This window comes from Tamandua tetradactyla, chromosome 1 (genome assembly GCF_023851605.1).
Source record: "Tamandua tetradactyla isolate mTamTet1 chromosome 1, mTamTet1.pri, whole genome shotgun sequence".
Taxonomy (NCBI): Eukaryota; Metazoa; Chordata; class Mammalia; order Pilosa; family Myrmecophagidae; genus Tamandua; species Tamandua tetradactyla.
The window spans coordinates 81,560,846-81,579,051 of record NC_135327.1 but is presented as its reverse complement, the minus strand read 5'-3'; the positions used below and the strand labels follow the sequence as shown (position 1 = coordinate 81,579,051).

Here is an 18,206-nt window from a genome sequence, read left to right as displayed (position 1 = left end):
TCTCTTTGGTGTACGCTGTACTTCTTGGGTCTGTAATTTTAATCTTTCATAAGAGTTGGGAAATTTTCAGTGATAATTTCCTCCATTAGTTTTTCTCCTCCTTTTACCCTTCTGGGACACCCACAACACATATATTCATGCGCTTCATGTTATCATTCAATTCCCTGAGTCCCTGCTCATATTTTTCCATTCTTTTCCCTATATTTTATTTTGCTTGTCAGATTTCAGATGTCCCATCCTCCTGTTCACTAATCCTATTGTCTGCATCTTGAAATGTGACATTGTAGGTTTCCATTGTTTTCTTCGTCTCTTCTACTATTTCTTTCCCATAAGCTCTATGATTTGTTTTTTCAGATTTTCAATTTCTTCTTTTCGTTCATTCCTTGCCTTCTTTATATCCTCCCTCAATTCATTGATTTGATTTTTGATGAGGTTTTCCATGTCTTTTCGAACATTGTGAATTAATTGTTTCAACTCCTGTATCTCATTTGAATTGTTAATGTGTTCCTTTGACTGGGCCATTTCTTCAATTTTCCTAGTGTGATTCATTATATTTTGCTGGCATTTGGACATTGAATTACCTTAATTAGTTTATTCTGGAGATTGTTTTCACTTTTTTTTTCCTAGGATTTTCTTGCTGGATGGCTTTTTTGTCTGTTTTTTGACATTCAGTTCAGCTTATTCTAGTCCTCTGGCTTAGGTTTTGTTTATCAGATCAGAATTTTTCAGTTCTTGTTCTTTTTTGTTTCTTGCCCTGCCTGTATGGTGCCTTTCTCCCACCCCTTAGGAGGGTCTACTTAGGTATTATAGACCCCAGTCAGATTTTCCCAGACCAAACCGGTCTCCTCTCAGGAGGAAAGAGTCATCTGTGTCAGTTTTCTCTGAGGGTGAGACCCAGCAGATTAAAAGGTTTTCCTATGAAGCCTCTGGACTCTGTGTTTTTCCAATTCTGCCCAGTATGTGGTGCTTGTCTGCCTGCTGGTCCCACCAGCATAAGGTAATGCGGTACCATTAACTTCAGCAGACTTTCCCTGCTGGGGGTGTGGTGGAGATGAGGACAGGTTGTAGGCCGGCTTTAATCACTTCCCTTTTCCAGACCCTGTGGTCTTATTTCCTTGAGGGAGGGATTCCACCTGAGCTGGGCCCCACCCCTCTCCTGGGGAAGGCACAGGCTCCAGACAAGCTCTCAAACAAGCCTGTTTCTGCCAATGTCTGGGGCAGTGGAGCCCGAGAAGCCTTGCAGCTGTATCCAAATAGTAATCAATCCATAGAAACACAGCCACAAAAGAGAAAAAGAAAAATCCTTTTCAGAGCAGGACCCCGTTCCGCAGGTTTGCCAGTCAAGAGCTTAAGTTGGTACATTGCTCTGTGTATCTCCAGGTCCTATGGGCCCCCTCCTTTCCTGCAGGGCCCAGACCTTTTCAGATAAAAAAAAAAAAAATGTTTTTTTTTTTTTTTCTTTTTCTGTCAGCGTGCTGCTGGGACAAAAACCAGCAACCTCCGCTTTTACTCAAGGTTCAGGCCCTGGGGGCCTATTTATAGTAGTCAGAATTTGTTAATTAATTCCACAATTGGCGTTTGGTTGTGCTCAGCCCCTGCTGCTGTTAAAGTTCCTTTCCTTTCCCCTCTGGGAAGCAGCCTGTGGGGGAGGGGCACCGGCCGCCATGGCTTGGGGAACATGGTTCTTGGGGGCTTGCAGACAGTCCAGCTGGTCCAGACTGGGGTATACTGTGTGTCTGGCACTGACGTGGCCCCAACAGTTGTTCTGTACTGTTTCTGGCTATTTATTAGCTGCTCTGGAGGACAAACTAAATCCCACACCTTGCTAAGCCAGTATCTTGGCTTTTACTTGGTAAATTTTATTTTTAACTTGGGTGTCAAGACCAAGAGTGTTTGTCTTCAAGTATTTCACTATAGTAAATTAATAAATAATTCAAAAATAAAATAACTCAAAATCTTAAAATGCCCATGAAGACATGAGAAAAAGTAAAACTCAAGACATCAGTACAAGCTAAGATTGAAACACGACCTAATGTCAGACTCTCCTGAGGCTGAGGCATTCCAAGATAGCAACTATCTTGTCTTAGAATACCAGAGAATCAAGCAGAAGGACTGGGTAGGGTTAACTACTTCAAGAGATTAGAAGTTGTTAAAAAGTTACTAAAAATTAGGGACTGGACTGAGAGCTGTATACATTAACCTACTTTCCTGATATAAATCTAAGAAATGAAAAATAGAAAATAAGAGTAGTACTACATACCAGCATGCACATTATGCATCCAAAGCTAGATTCAGAGGGAAATGCATTGTTCCCTATGTTTTATTACAGAGAGTAAGGGTAAATGAACAAGGAATTTAACTTAGCATGTTAGAAAAATAAAATCAAAGCAAACCTGAAGAAAGCAAGATTGAGGGACTATGTAAGTTAAAAGCAGGAATCAGTGAATTAGAAAACAGATACAAGGGTGAACTCTCAAAAACCCGATAAAATAAGCAAGTTTCTGATAAATCTAATCAAGAGAAAAGGGACAGTAGAAAAACTCTTGAGGAATGATAAAGTGAATCTAATGGGATTCAGAAGATTACAAAATTTTTAAAGAACACAGTATAATATATTTAAATGGAATTTTTGGTAGGAAAATGTCAATCACATATAGAATAAACCTACCTTAATTAATAGCAAATGAGAAATATATCAAAAAGCAACCTTTTCCTCTCCCAAAGGATGTCAGTTATAGGAAGCTTTGCCTAATCTATAATCAATAAACAATATTCCTTTGTAGAAGGAAAGTCCCTGAAATGATTTTACAAAGGTGACACACATGGTCAAAATATACAATAACATAGCAAATAAGAAACACTTTATACCAATTGTACTTATGAATATATAGACACAAGAGCTCTCTATATAGAATTATATTTATACATATTTCAAAAGAATAAATGGGTTTTTTCCAGGAAAACAATATTGAATAGCTATGATATTAATTAATCTTATTATTAGAGGAGAAAAATCTTATTCACTCAATATTCATTCAAAAAATATTTATTGAACCTTGAATATATACCAGGTACCATCTGGCTTGAGAAACTGGCAATCAGTTGGTAATCAACCAAGAAAATCCCCCATCTTTACTGATCATACAGCCCAGGATGTCAGAAATGCTACCAAACTCAGCATCCAGTCCTGATTAATAAAATAAACCAAAAACTTCTGGAAATTAGGAATAAATTCCTACTTCATTAACGTAATAAATATTATCTCTCTGAAACCAATAGCCTACTACTATATTGGGAAATGACTCTACTCAAGGATTCAGAGGATTCATAGCCTCCTCTACAGAATCAGAGTTAAAGCAAACATACCTTCTATCACTACAATGACTCTATATTATTTAATTTTCAAACTCCTAACGGAATTAATATAATTCTAATATATTAGAAAAATCAATAGCTTTCCTTTGTAGCAGCAATGCCAAAAACATTAAAAGGAAAAGTTATATTCACAATGGTGATAAAATATAAAATGCATTCAAATAAACTTAAGAACTATCTAGGATACGTTGCATAACATTACTTAGGAACATTAAAAAAAATTAATAGGGCATAAGACATTACCACTTTCCCCAATGGGAAGAATTCATATTGGTAGTCTGTCAGTTTTACTTGCATTAATTTGTGTATTAAAGGGTTCTAATAAAATCCAAACAGGGCCTTGCAGCAAGGGCTAGAGGATGGGGTGGGTGACAGAATATGTTAAAATTAGTATAAAACGTGAATAAACAGTATAGTAGGATAGAATAAGATTTTTTGAAAATAAAACCCACTATAAATAAAATTTCAAGCTAAATACAAAACTAGTCTAATATTCTTTTTTTAAACTTTTTTTATTAATTAAAAAAATTAACACATTAAGATATCACTCCATTCTACATATACAATCAGTAATTCTTAATATCATCACATAGTTGCATATTCATCATTTCTTAGAACATTTGCATCAATTTAGAAAAAGAAATAAAGACAAGAGAAAAAGAAATAAAATGATAACAGAGAAAAAAAAAGATTATACATACCATACCCCTTACCCCTCGCTTTCATTTACCACTAGCATTTCAAACTAAATTTATTTTAACATTTGTTCCCCCTATTATTTATTTTTATTCCATATGTTCTACTCTTCTGTTGATATAGTAGCTAAAAGGAGCATCAGACACGAGGTTTTCACATTCACAGAGTCTCATTGTGAAAGCTATATCATTGTTCAATCATCATCAAGAAACATGGCTACTGGAACACAGCTCTACATTTTCAGGCAGTTCCCTCCAGCCTCTCCGCTACATCTTGAACAACAAGGTGATATCTATATAATGCATAAGAATAACCTCCAGGATAACCTCTCGACTCTGGAATCTCTTAGCCATTGACACTTAGTCTCATTTCACTCTTCCCCCTTTGGTTGAGAAGGTTCTCTCGATCCCTTGATGTTAATTCTCAGCTCATTCTAGGGTTTTTCTCAGCCCCTTGATGCTGAGTCTCAGCTCATTCCAGGATCTCTGTCCCACATTGCCAGGAAGGTCCACGCCCCTGGGAATCATGTCCCACACAGAGAGGGGGAGGGTGGTGAGACGGCTCGTCATGTTGGCTGGAGAGAGAGGCCACATCTGAGCAACAAAAGAGGCTCTCTTGGGGGTGACTCTTAGGCCTAAATTTTAAGTAGACTTGACCTATCCTTTGTGGGGTCAAGTTTCATATGAACAAACCCCAAGACTGGGGGCTCAGCCTATAGCCTTGGTCGTCCACACTGCTTGTGAGAATATCAAGAATTCAACTTGGGGAAGTTAAATTTCTCCCCACTCTCACCATTCCCCGAAGGGGCTTGCAAATACTTTTCCAGTCACTGATCAAATCACTCTGGGATTCATCGGGGCATCACTCTGGACAAACCAACAAAATCCCATGTCCTACCTGAGATTCCAAGTACTTATGACATTCAATCAAACTATCCACATGAGTTATATTAGGAAATGCTCCCATCAAAATATAAATTTTGTAACAAATAAACACTTTCTGCTTTAGTCTCACACATAAGGTGACATTTTAAAGTATTAATTATCATCTATCTTCAGCACCCTGCAATAATGACATTCCTTTGTTCTTCCTCATGCAAAAACATTTTCAAAATTTGTACATTGTACATTTCACTATTATTATACACTCTAGGCATTCCTAGATTATACCATCTCGATCTTTACCATCTATCTTTCTTTCTGATTTCATTTCTGTCCCCAGCCCTCCTCCCTCTATCATTCTCACATGCAGCTTCATTCAGTGTTTTAACATACTTACATTACAGTTAGGTAGTATTGTGCTGTCCATTTCTGAGTTTTTATATTCAGTCCTGTTGCACAATCTGTATCCCTCCAGCTCCAATCACCCAACATCTTACCCTATTTCTATCTCCTGATGGTCTCTGCCATCAAAGAAATATTCCAAGTTTACTCACTAATGTCAGTTCATATCAGTGAGACCATACAGTATTTGTCCTTTTGTTTCTGGCTAATCACACTCAGCATAATGTTCTTAAGGTCCATTCATGTTGTTACATACTTCATAACTTTATTCTGTCTTACAGCTGCATAATATTCCATCTTATGTAAATGTCACAGTTTGTTTAGTCAACTGTCTGTTGATGGACATTTTGGCTGTTTCCATCTCTTGGGAATTGTTAATAATGCTGCTATAAACATTGGTGTGTAAATGTCCATTTGTGTCCTTGGCCTCATGTCCTTTGAGTTGAGACAGCATATAGATGGGTTCTGTTTTTTAAGCCGTTCTGCCAGACTATGTCTTTTGATTGGAGAGTTTAATCCATTAACATTCAGTGTTATTACTGCATGGGTAGTACTTTTTCTACTATTTTGCCTTCTGGATTTTATATTGTCATATCTAATTTTCCTTCTTTTTACCTTTACTCCTAGTCTTCCTTTCTACACTCTTCTCCATACCTCTCTCTTCTGTCTTCGTATCTGTCTCTAGTGTTCCCTTTAGTATTTCTTGCAGAGCTGGTCTCTTCATCACAAATTCTCTCAGTGATTTTTTGTCTGCAAATGTTTTAATTTCTCCCTCATTTTTGAAGGACAATTTTGCTGGGTATAGAATTCTTGGTTGGCAGTTTTTCTCTTTTAATAATTTAAATATATTATCCCACTGTCTTCTCGCCTCCATGGTTTCTGCTGAGAGATCTGCGCATAGTCTTATTGTGCTTCCCTTGTATGTGATGAATTGCTTTTCTCTTGCTGCTTTCAAGATCCTCTCTTTCTGTTTGACCTCTGACATTCTGATTATTAAATGTCTTGGAGTGTGCCTATTTGGATCTATTCTCTGTGGGGTACGCCGCACTTCTTGGATCTGTAATTTTAAGTCTTTCATAAGAGTTGGGAAATATTCAGTGATAATTTCCTCCATTAGTTTTTCTCCTCCTTTTCCCTTCTCTTCTCCTTCTGGGACACCCACAACACGTATATTCATGCGCTTCATATTGTCTTTCAATTCCCTGAGTCCCTACTAATATTTTTCCATTTTTTTCCCTATAGTTTCTGTTTCTTGTTGGATTTCAGATGTTCCGTCCTCCAGTTTAGAAATCCTATGTTCTGTCTCTCGAAATCTACCATTGTAGGTTTCCATTGTTTTTTTCATCTCTTCTACTGTGTCTTTCATTCCCATAAGTTCTGTGATTTGTTTTTTCAGACTTTCAGTTTCTTCTTTTTGTTCTTTCCTTGCCTTCTTTATATCCTCCCTCAATTCATTGATTTGGTTTTTGATGAGGTTTTCTATGTCTGTTCGTACATTCTGAATTAATTGTTTCAGCTCCTGTATGTCATTTGAATTGTTGGTTTGTTCCTTTGACTGGGCCATATCTTCAGTTTTCCTAGTGTGATTTATTATTTTTTGCTGTGTCTAGGCATTCAATTACCTTAATTAGTTTATTCTGGAGATTGCTTTCACTTCTTTTATCTAGGGTTTTCTCGCTGGATGAATTTGTTGTCTCTCTGTTCTTTGACATTCCATTCAGCTTTATCTGGACTTTTAGCTTAAGTTTTGTTTAACAGAGGAGAATTTTTCAGTTCTTGTTTTCTTGTTTCTTGCCCTGCTTGTGTGGTGCCTTCCTCCCCACACACACTTAGGAGGGTCTACTTAGATATTATATACCCCAGCCAGATTTTCCCAGACCAAACTGGCCTCCTATCAGGAGGAAAGAGTCACCTGCATCAGTTTTCCCTGAGGATGAGACCCAGCAGTTTGAAAGACTTTCCTGTGAAGTCTCTGGGCTCTGTTTTTCTTATCCTGCCTTGTGTGTGGCGCTTGTCTGACTGCAGGTCCCACCAGCATAAGATGATGTGGTACCTTTAACTTTGGCAGACTCTCCCTGCTGGGGGCGTGGTGGAGACAGAGGAGAGGTTGTAGGCTTGTTTTAATGGCTTCAAATTACCAAGCCCTGGTGTCTGAATTCCTTGATGGAGGGATTCCATCTGGATGGGGCTTCACCCCTCCCCTGGGGAAGGCACAGGCTCCAGACAAGCCCCCAAAAGAGCTCACTTCTGCCTATGCCTGGGGCAGTTGCAGCCTGAAAAGTCCTGCCGCTGTATCCAGAGGCAGTCAAGCCTTTGTAGATATACAGCCACAAAAAGCCTCTGTTTCCTTCTTTTTTCCCCCCCCTTTTTCTGTCAGTCCTGCCCCTTGGCGCCAAAAAAAAAAATGCCACTTATAAAACAGTGAAATCCCATCCTAATGTGTTTGAGTATATATTCAGACAAAAAGACTGGAGGATATACTAAACCAACATTATCTGCAGTAATTGTGTATTGCTTTGTGAAAAGTTCTTTACAAGGAGATCTGAATTCAAGAAGCTAATTAAAATTTTTAATATGAGCAGGTCCTGGTATAAGGTATCTCTGGACTTCGGTGATTGTTCTGCTAAGAATGACATACCACATTTACAATGATGCCTCTTCATGGACAGTATTTCCACAGCAATACTGGTCAAGCCAAGCCATTACAATACATGATCTGCACTTCATTTAAAATCTGTACAAAATATTTGTATCTAAGCTGTGAAGCATAGTTAGAATGGGCCAGAGCTGGTAGCATGCCTAATAATTGGTGTGAGTCTTAAGACACATTCTCTACTCAACTCTGCGTCATGCTGTGTTTAAGAGGACGCTATGTGCTAAGTCCTGAGTGACCATGAGATAGAAGGCAGAGACTGGATTCCTTGGATGGAACTCTTATTCAGTCTTTCGTGTGGGCTCTAAATTGACATGCAGAAAAAGGAGTGTGTGAGTGAATGCTAAGGGGGAGGGAGAAAAGATAAGTTTAACCATGATTTATCAGTAATATAGGGAGATAAATTCCTAAGAGGAAATAAAGTCTGAGGAAATTACAGGAAATATTAAATCTGTGATTCTGTTTATGGTAGAAACATCGACCAACAAATTCCAGCTGTTTCTCTGTGGGTTACAGAAGTGTCACAGGTCTGTTTATAGTTACTGAATTGTAGGCTTCAGCCCTGAGCTTAAGGAATCCCATTGGTTTGGTTTGGGATTACTCAGATTTGTCCAAAGAAACATTTCCTATAGACAATACATTTATGGAACACAGCCCTATACCAAGTCTTTGTTTCTAAACATTTCTATTCCATTCAGTCCTCCTTCTCTCCCAAGAATTTGTCTCCTCTTTCTACAAATATTAGTGTTGTTTTATATATTTAATAAGCACTTACATAACACTTACTTTTACCAGGCACAGTTCTAAACACGTAACCAGTTTATAAACTGGTTGATATTTCTTAAACCAATATGACAATCCAAAACCTTAAAGGACAAGAATCATAATTTGTTTCCAATCATTAAGTTAATAATATCTGCATGAAAAAGTAAATAAAGTTAAAATACAAGTCACAAGCCATAGTCGAGAGAAATGATTTGAAATGCATATAACTGATGAAGGATTTGTATCTGAACTGTGCAAAGATTCTTACAAATCAGCAAGAAAAGATGAATAATCTGTCTGAAAAATGGGCAAAGGACATGAAAAGGAAAAACACAATGAAAGAAATAATAAAACCTAATGGCCTTCACGTTTATGAAATGTTGCTTAATTTCTACAATTTTAGGAAATGCAACTCAATTCAAAATAACCGAGAAATATCATCTACCCCTGTCAATTTGACAAACACTTAAAAATTTGACAGTAGCAACAGTTGATGAGAAGTGGAGCATGGTAGAAGTCAAACTTGGCACAAAGGAATTTGGAGAGAGTAGTTCCCTACTACTAGAAATAATTTCAACAGACATAGATGATGATTTTGCAGGGTTTAAAAAACAATGAATGATTTTTAAGGTCCTTTCAATTCCTGAGAGCTTATGATTCATTGGATAGCAAAGGCATTGTCTAAATTGAAACATCATGTTTTAAGCATTTGTTTGTGAGTTAGTTGTTGGGAACTTGAAATTTAGTTTTCCAAAGACATATTTATATACAAAAGCTAGGGACCAATGTAGAAGAAAAAGGAAGAAGAGGAGATGCTGTGATATTCCATTTAAACCTCTCTAGACTCCCTAAGGGTCTAAAATTATCAACCTTCTTCCAGCCTCAATATCTAGCTAAACAGTCTCAGTGAGGTTTTAGGAGAATATGATCCACCATACTAATTCAAGCTACTGTGGTTGAGATGCTCTTATTCTTCCTAAATAGTAATATATTCATTCATTCAGTGCCAAATGTGCTACAAATTCTGAGGGTATAACAGTCAAGGAGCAGGCCATTTAACTAGTGTGAGAGAAGGCAGTGACCCTGGAGAGGGAGACCACTGGACAGATTTGAGACATATCTAAAATTGGTGATCTGATGGAAAGGAGAAAATTGGAGGCAAGAAATTTTTTATTGACCAATGCCTTAGACCAAATGTGAGAGTCAAGAGCCTGAATTAGGGAGCATTGAAAGGGGAAAAAAAAACTTACCATTGATAAGTCAATTTTATAAGATATGTATATGCAAGTTAAAAGAAATAATGAAAAGAAGGGAGTCCAGATTTAGTCAAGCAGGTGAGCTCAGGTAAGGGAAGAATACCAGGTTTATAGAAGAGTGGAGCTCATTATTAACTGTGGGCATATTGTATTTATAGTGATGATAGAGAATATCAGTAGTAATTAGAAAATGGGAACTGGTGAAAGAACAGAGCTGGAGATGTGGATTTGGGTGCCATCTGTATGGAGACAACATGATTACTTAAGAGAGTAAAAGAAAAAACAAAGAATCTTGGGACTGGAAGATAAAGGCAGAAGAATTAATAAAAGAAACAGAAATAGCCAAACAGGTATGAAGAAAGTGTGATGACACAGAACCTATAGACAGAGTAGTCAAAAGCATTACATACTGCATTGGCTAGTAGGTAAGATGAGAACTATGAAAAGAATGTTGGATTTGACATGTGGTCATTGTAGACCTTGGAGATCTGATAAGAAAAGGTGTTGATCACCAAGCCAGATATCATAGGCTCAAGCAATAGTGATGGAATGGAAACAGATAAATAGGATAGTAACTAAAAGGGGAAAGGCTATCAAGCTTTTTTTTTTTTCAAATGGGAACTAATTTATAATTGACAGTAAAATGGAAGAAATTGATGCATGAGAGAGAGAGAGAGAGAATGTTGCCTTCTGTTTAGTTCCTTTGTCTCCTCTACATTATTTCTTTCCCTATATCAGAGTTATCTTTTAGATAAGGTATCTGATTGTCAGTCCTCTCCTTAATGTCCTCTCTTGCTTTCTTATTGCCTGTAGAAATAAAATCTCCTTAGCATAGCAGACAAGGTGCTTTGTGCTCTCATTTTGGTTTTAACATCACTCCCTGTTTCATCTCCTTCCTGTTGGGACACAGGAGTCTTCAGACCAGGTCGTTGCACACATTGCTCGCTCTTCCTGGATTCAGAACCTTTCTCTCATTTTTCGCGTGGAAAATTCTTACTCCTTCAACACCTTCACTCCTTCAAATATCTACGCCTTTCTGAAACTTTCACTGAGTCCTCATGCAGAGTCCCGGTCTTCCTTTTTGCTGCTTAAACTGTAAGCAGTTCATTCATATCTTTCTTACAGCTTCCTGATTCCAAAACTGTGCTCTCCATTGGACTTACATCAAAGAAAGGACTGTGATTTATTTATTGTTGCAATCTCTATGATTGGCACAAAACAAACTCTTGATGAAGACATCAGGAATCAATGAGTGACTATGAATATATAGAGAAATATATTAAAGTATATAGGATGGAAGGAAGAAGCATATTTGTGCAAAAGATGTATAGTTTCACATACCCTTTTTTCTAGCTAACTGTGATCCATATATAATCTACACAGTAGGTTCAAATGTGGCTTTAAAAATTATATGAATTTTAGCAAGTTATTTAATTTCTCTGAAACTGAATTTCCTGTTGCTAAATGAAGATAATACCTTATAGTGTGATTGTGAGAGTAAAATTGACAAATATAAACTAAACACTTGATTTAATGTCCGACATTTAGGTAGTACTAATGTTATAGCATTCCCAACTCCTCCTACCTCCTTTGCCAGAATCTTTTAAAGTTCAGTTTTGTTGTTAGGAAATTTAAGCTGAACTCCATCCTTAGGCAGCAGTTTTTTCTACTTAAATCATGCTCTCTCATTAACAATACAATGTTTGGCATCAACTAAATTCAGCAAAAATCTAGAATTAAGTTTATGGGTGGATTTAGTAAGTTCACAATTAAGTATGACTTGTTTAGGAGTCTCCAAATAACTTCCTGGTGGAGGCTCTAGCTCTGAGGGTCCCTAAACTGGACCTAAGGAAGCCCTTCTTGTCTTATCTTCTGGATCCTTTTGCCCTGAGGGTTTAGATCAGCTCTTTCATTTTTTTTTAGTAGGATTTTTGTGGCTAATAAAAACATGTGCTTACAGCTTTTTTGCATAGATAAAGGAAAGGACTGCACATCAGATTTAGATCAAGAGATAGATTTTCAGCAGAAAATGATGGATGCATCCTCAGGGAGCTGTGGAATGCAGTGATGTTCCATCTCTGACTGATTGAGTTTATGGCATTTCTGAACACTTTCCACACCCACACCCACACAAATACACAAACAGTGGTCACAACTGTAGCTCCAGACTCTGCCTCTCTCCCCATAACCTCATCTCATTTCCAAAGTGCAACCATCATTTTCCATAACATTAAATAAATTCCTCTCTTTTGTCCAGTGGTGAAAAGCTTATATAAAGATTAAAACTTCAGCTATTCCCCCAAGTTTTCTGTTGACCAGCAAGCAGCCCATGCATTTGTTTAGATATTGACATGCATTTTCTCTGCAGATCTTTCAGACCACTTGGGTGAGTTTGGTGGTGAAAAACTCACTGACTAACCATTGTAACATTCTATTTATAAAACTTAAATAATTGACAACCATGGTTGAAAATGTTCCAGATTCAGAGTATCTCTTTTATTCTTTCAGCATATATCCTTCTGGTGTTCTATCTACCTACCTTTATCTTGCAAGTCTTGGCCAGGAGATGACTTTAACAGTCATTGAAAAGAAAATGCCAAAGTGAAGAATTGATTAGGAACAAACATTTAACCTTGCATCTTGCTATTCCCATGAAGGAATTGTTTATAATATTCAGAAGTGAAGTATTTGTTTACTAAATAGAAGTACTCAACACCATTGGACTATATTAAAAATGTATAATGAAAAATCTTTGTATCAGTCATATTGGAGATAAAAGGGAAGATGAAAATCAGAGCCTGGTGTATATAGGAACTAACTAAATGGCTGTGGAATATGCAGATGAATGATTCACCTTAAATACATTCCTAGAGAAATGTGATATTAATTTCATTTAAAAATTTGGTCATATCCTTACCAAAACAATATGATTGAATGTCCTTGTTCATAGAGCAGGCTATCTTTTACAGAATATGTTAATTCAAATCATTTCTTTTTTTTTTTTTTCTTTATTTTTACCTGTTAGATGGCAACCCGAGAGTCATCCTCAAAGTACTGATGCTGCTTTATATCTTTTTTTTTTTCAGGAAAATGATGGAAAAGGTGCATTCCTCTAAAATCATTTCCATGTCATTTCTGAAGATCTAGGACAAATTTTCCCTTATGTACAAAAGAATGGAATACAAGTTCATGAATACTGAATATTTGTACTCTATTTCCACTAGTTCCCTCCATGTTAATGAAGCATTTTACCTGTTGGCAATAATCTGCTTTTGCAAATGCTTGTAAAAAGTCACTTTGATCACCTAGATGAGTAATTAACTAAAAAGGTTTGCTGTTGACAATTCTAAAATTCTTCATACTTTAGAAACCACGATTGTGGAGTTGTCTCTGAGGAGCCAAGATTTTGCTTTCTTCTCTAACAGAGAAGAAAAATAAAACACTAAATCTCACTAATGAATTAGTTTCCCATTCCTTAAAACCTACAAGAGAAAATAAAGAAAACAAATGAAAATAAGCTTTTAAGTCTATGAAATTTAATTTGAAGTGATAGTTATAAAAAAAAAACAAAAAAACCTGTCTTGGATACATTTGAATTTAGTTGCCTAAATTGAGAGATCAGTCCTTGCATGCCTAGAATTGTTCTGATTTGTAACTCACAGTGCAAATAAATAACTGAGGTTTTTTTTAAATCTAATGATTGTGGCTTTAAATGTGCTTTGAATATAATGGAGATAAAACACAATAGTGTTCTTTAAAAACAGCTACATTGATTTGTTTATTTTTTTGTTTAGTCTTGAGGAATAATTTAGTATATCATTGGCTACTCTCATTTGATACTCTATCTATACCTGAGACCTGTTAATCACTTTTTCAATGACTGGTACATTATGCTTAAAATTGTAGAGGATATTATTCTTACTATTATTTTTATTATTATTATATTTGTAAAGTGCTCAATACCACGTTTGAAACTCAATACCATTTTTCAAATAATCTCTCTTCCCCCAGGGAGTCCCCCTGTAAGAATTCCTAGAGATAGGCACAGAAGGAATTAGATCTCTAATGGTGGGTTTTCAAACAATGAGATTTGGGTAACTGCTCTTTCCCACTACAATGCCACTAAAGTCATTTCATACAAATGACATTCTATCAAGAACGGGAATAAAGAAAGCTTAAGTAGTATATACTCTTGTCATTATCAGTTGCTTAGGAAGAGGTTTGGTACAGTCTTTAGAGTGTAAAAAATATGTATCCTTTTTCTCTTGTTCTAGGTTCACGGAAGAGCTGACCACCAAGTGGTTGTGTCTCTTTGAAGGCAGTGGGGTCCCATATGGTCCAATCAACAGCATGACGAATGTATTTGCCGAACCCCAGGTTTGTTTTTTGAGGTGTTTGTATATTGTGACTGATAACACAAGGGTATACCCCTTTTTCCTAATCCCTGTTGATTCATTTAAATGTACATTAGTCACTGATCTTAAGCTTAAGTCAAATAACATGATTTTTTACTATTAAGTAAAAGCTGTTTATGGACCTGTAATAGAGAATTAGAGTTTACATTGTATCACAAAATGTGCAATCACTTTTTGCACCTATCAGATCTTAGATCTTTCCTCATCAGCTACTACTTGAAGTTTCTGATGTCAGGGCCTTTGTTTTTCCTAAAAAACAAAAATATTGACAATTGAGAAAGTTGGGGTCAGGTGTTCGGGGGTGATTCTTTGTAGAAAGAACTATGAGAACCTTCACAGTTACAGTCAACATCTGATCATATGGTTATTTTAAAATGTGGAAAGCATATCATAGTTAATTCTGCAAATGAAGAGGCTTTTAAATTCCTGGATTAATGTGCATTATTTATGAAGAATAAATTACACTTGAAGAGAGAGTTGTGCTATAAATTGCTTACCAGTTTTCCTTTTTGGGGTCTGGGAAGACAGATCTTCTGAAAAAATATTCCTTCTATAACATTGTTCAGATGACTATTTTTGGGTGATGTCAAAATTCTAAGTTTTGATTTTATCACTTCAATCAAGATCACTATAAGCAGTTTGCATTTTCTCAAGTTCAGATATTAACCCTAAAAGGTAGAACTCTTTTTCTGTGACGCTTTTGTTATCATTTTTCATGCATCTGGTCAGTTTCCAATGTTTCAAAATTGTAGGTGTTTTGTATTCTTTTCACTTATATAGTAGCAGATTTTTCTTTGAAATGAGTTATTAAAAATGGGGTACAACTTTTTTGGAGAGGAGAATATTGTTGAAAAATGGAGTATCTCTTTAGCTTTGGTTCCTTTATCTTAAAAGAGAATTTAAATGTGTTTAATTTAATGGCTGCAATATGTACTGGACAAAAAAAAAATGAATTCAGGAACTCTGCTCTGTGTTACTTTCTGCCAAAAGTATGATTACAGAAAGGCTTCATCCATAATAATATGATGGCCAATAAGTATTAGAGGTAAGAGGACCCATTAGGTGTGGACTGAGTCAGTTCATCTGATTAGGGATCCCACAACATCAATGGATTAGTGGCTGGGTATTCCTGTGGTGTATATACTCTGAATTAGATCAGCTGGGCTGAATTTCTAACTTCATAATTTAAGTGAGCCGTACTTTGGCTGTAAGATGTTCTTGGAGAATGTGTGGGTTTTACTATTGCTTCCCTCCCTTAGATTTCAATGCTTAAAACTGCTACGGGGGTGGGTCACGGTGGCTCAGCAGGCAGAGTTCTTCCCTGCCATGCTGGAGACCTGGGTTCGATTCCCGATGCCTGCCCATGTGAAAAAAAAGTGGTACAGAGGTGTGTAGGACTTCACGTTTAACTCAAGTTGAGGGGGCATTTCTTTGGAAGTGTTTCTTTAGAGCTTTTCCATCAGTATTTCTATTGCTCCATCTGAGTTTCATCAGGAGTAAGGGCACCAAAGCAAAGAACAAAATTTTAGAAGTCATTAGGGATATTCTGTGTCCTATTTTTTTAGGTTTTTCTAAACAAACATCCAAGGTCTCACATAGCAACTTAAGACTGTTCACTTTATAGACCAGTTCAGAGTGAATATATGATAATTAAGATTTGCATACCCACTTTTCCCTTGTAGTTCAGTTTAATTATTTTAATGTTTGTATCTACTCTTTTCTGGATTTAACAAGACGTTTCTATTGTTGATCTATAGAATATTTTTACTACTCAGCTTACTTTTCAATTGGAGAAGTGATACTGATATCGCCTAAGCCACAACACCCTTTCCTACTGTCCCCAAATCCTCTGCAGACTGCACTCTTACCCACCAGAAAATGGATTGTAATTGTTACACTTCTCACATCAGAAGTACTTCATCATACATTGTAATTATTGACCATTTTACCCTAATAACAAGAGTGGAATAGTTCTTTTTCAAATGTAATTTCATTCTTCTTTGGAATTTAAATATAAAAATGCATGCATAACTTCTTTCTGAGTTTCTAAAAAGAACTAGAGAGCAATGTAGTACTATTACATTTAAAGAATAAGCAAAGCGGACCATGGCAATTGTAAGTAAAACTGTTATGCAAAACATTGAGTCATCTCCGGAGACTAAGCATAACATAATGGTTAAGACCATGGTGTCAAAATTCTTAGGCAGTTTTATAAATTTTTTAGGCTTTACTTTCCTTAACTGCAAAGTGGTGAAATAGGACCTTGTCTCTGTATTGTTGTGTTAAATGGACTACCAGATTGTAAGAGCTCAAATACCCAGTGGTAGCTGTGGTAATCAGATGGTTATGTCCTTAGCAAGCACTTTCTGTAACTCATCTTTGTTTAGTGGATAGAGGCAAAGTCTTGTTCAGAACCTGAATCCAGTATAACTGCAGATATGGGGATTAACTTAAAATCAAACTGTAATATCTTTTTATGTATCTGTAAACTCTGTGCCAAGAAGTCTTCCATCCTTTATCCTTTCAGATTGCTGAAAATCCTTTTATTTCCCATTTTTCATAAAAGTTTTTTCCAAATATGATTTCTGTTTAAGGTGTCCTCCCTTGTTTTCCCCATGACGAGCTACAGTTTTTTGGCCCTGGGTACATGGAGCTGGCCACTTCTGTTCTGATGTGGGAACGCGCCGCTGGCACCCGTGGCCCAGCTCTTTACATGCGCTGGGCCAGCACAGCTGCTTGCTCCATGGAAAATTGCTTTGGGTGAAGTACAAGGCCTGGAATATGGCGCAGGAAGTGGGACCTTGATGTGTAAAGGGGTATGTGCAAATATAACAAAAAAAGAAAGAAAAGAAAAAAGGGTTAGAAGCATCAAAAAACAGGAGAGAATTTTCTCTGGGTTTACTTACCAATGGACCATTTACATTTCACCTGTGGTTTGAACTTGGCAGACAACAAAAATTGACTTGATGGTAGAAACTATCTCTAACCTGACAGATTTCAATCATAGGCTCATGTTCCAAGGAAACTTGAGTTTTTGCTCCACTGAAACAACAAGTGATCTTTTTTTTACTTGAATGGGTGATAATCGTCTCTTTTCTTCTGATTATATGCTAAAAGGCCTTTCCACAGTTAAAATGATATTATAGGCATCACTCTTAAGTCAATCAACTATATGATAGGGGTTTGGTATGCATTTACTGATAGTTCTGAGAAATCTTGATCTAAAACTCTTAAAGTGGTAGTTTTATTGTTTTTATCTCTCAATTACAAAGTGTCTGTGGAAAGCTCTGTGCATTATAGAGGTCTAATATAGATTATCTGCATATAGATGTTAATAGCCAGTCATGTTTCCAAGTGCTTTCTTAATGTACATATGTTTTTTTAATCAGACCAAGATTGTGCAGTACATTAAAGGAATTCTTAAAAAGTTTTGAAAACTTACTAGATGACCTCAGTATGGTCCTATTTAACATACCCTTGGGAACATGTGCATAAAATATATTGTGGTTTGAAGTTTTCCAATTCAAACAAACATAAAAGAAAATGCAGCTTTTAATAGAAAATATTCAAATTCTTGCAAAAATAGGTATGGATCTCACCAAGAGGGGATTTTAAAAGCATCATCTACCATGAAAATCAAAGGAGATTAAGTATTCCATTTAAGATTGTATATCTGGAGATTCTAGGGTTTCACCATCATTAAATGAACTGCTAAATTAAAAAATATATGTGTGTATATATATATATTCATATACATTTATAT

The 18,206-nt window shown here is 36.3% G+C and overlaps 1 protein-coding gene across 2 annotated transcripts in view; it reads left to right on the top strand.

Moving 5' to 3' along the window:
* The window catches only part of SUGCT (succinyl-CoA:glutarate-CoA transferase), an 878,065-nt gene that overhangs the window by 447,569 nt on the left and 412,290 nt on the right, over positions 1-18,206 (top strand). For both annotated transcript variants that reach the window (XM_077119443.1, XM_077119444.1), the window contains exon 12: positions 14,303-14,405. In XM_077119443.1, coding sequence (XP_076975558.1) covers positions 14,303-14,405 — 103 coding nt within the window. The remainder of the gene's footprint in view (positions 1-14,302; positions 14,406-18,206) is intronic.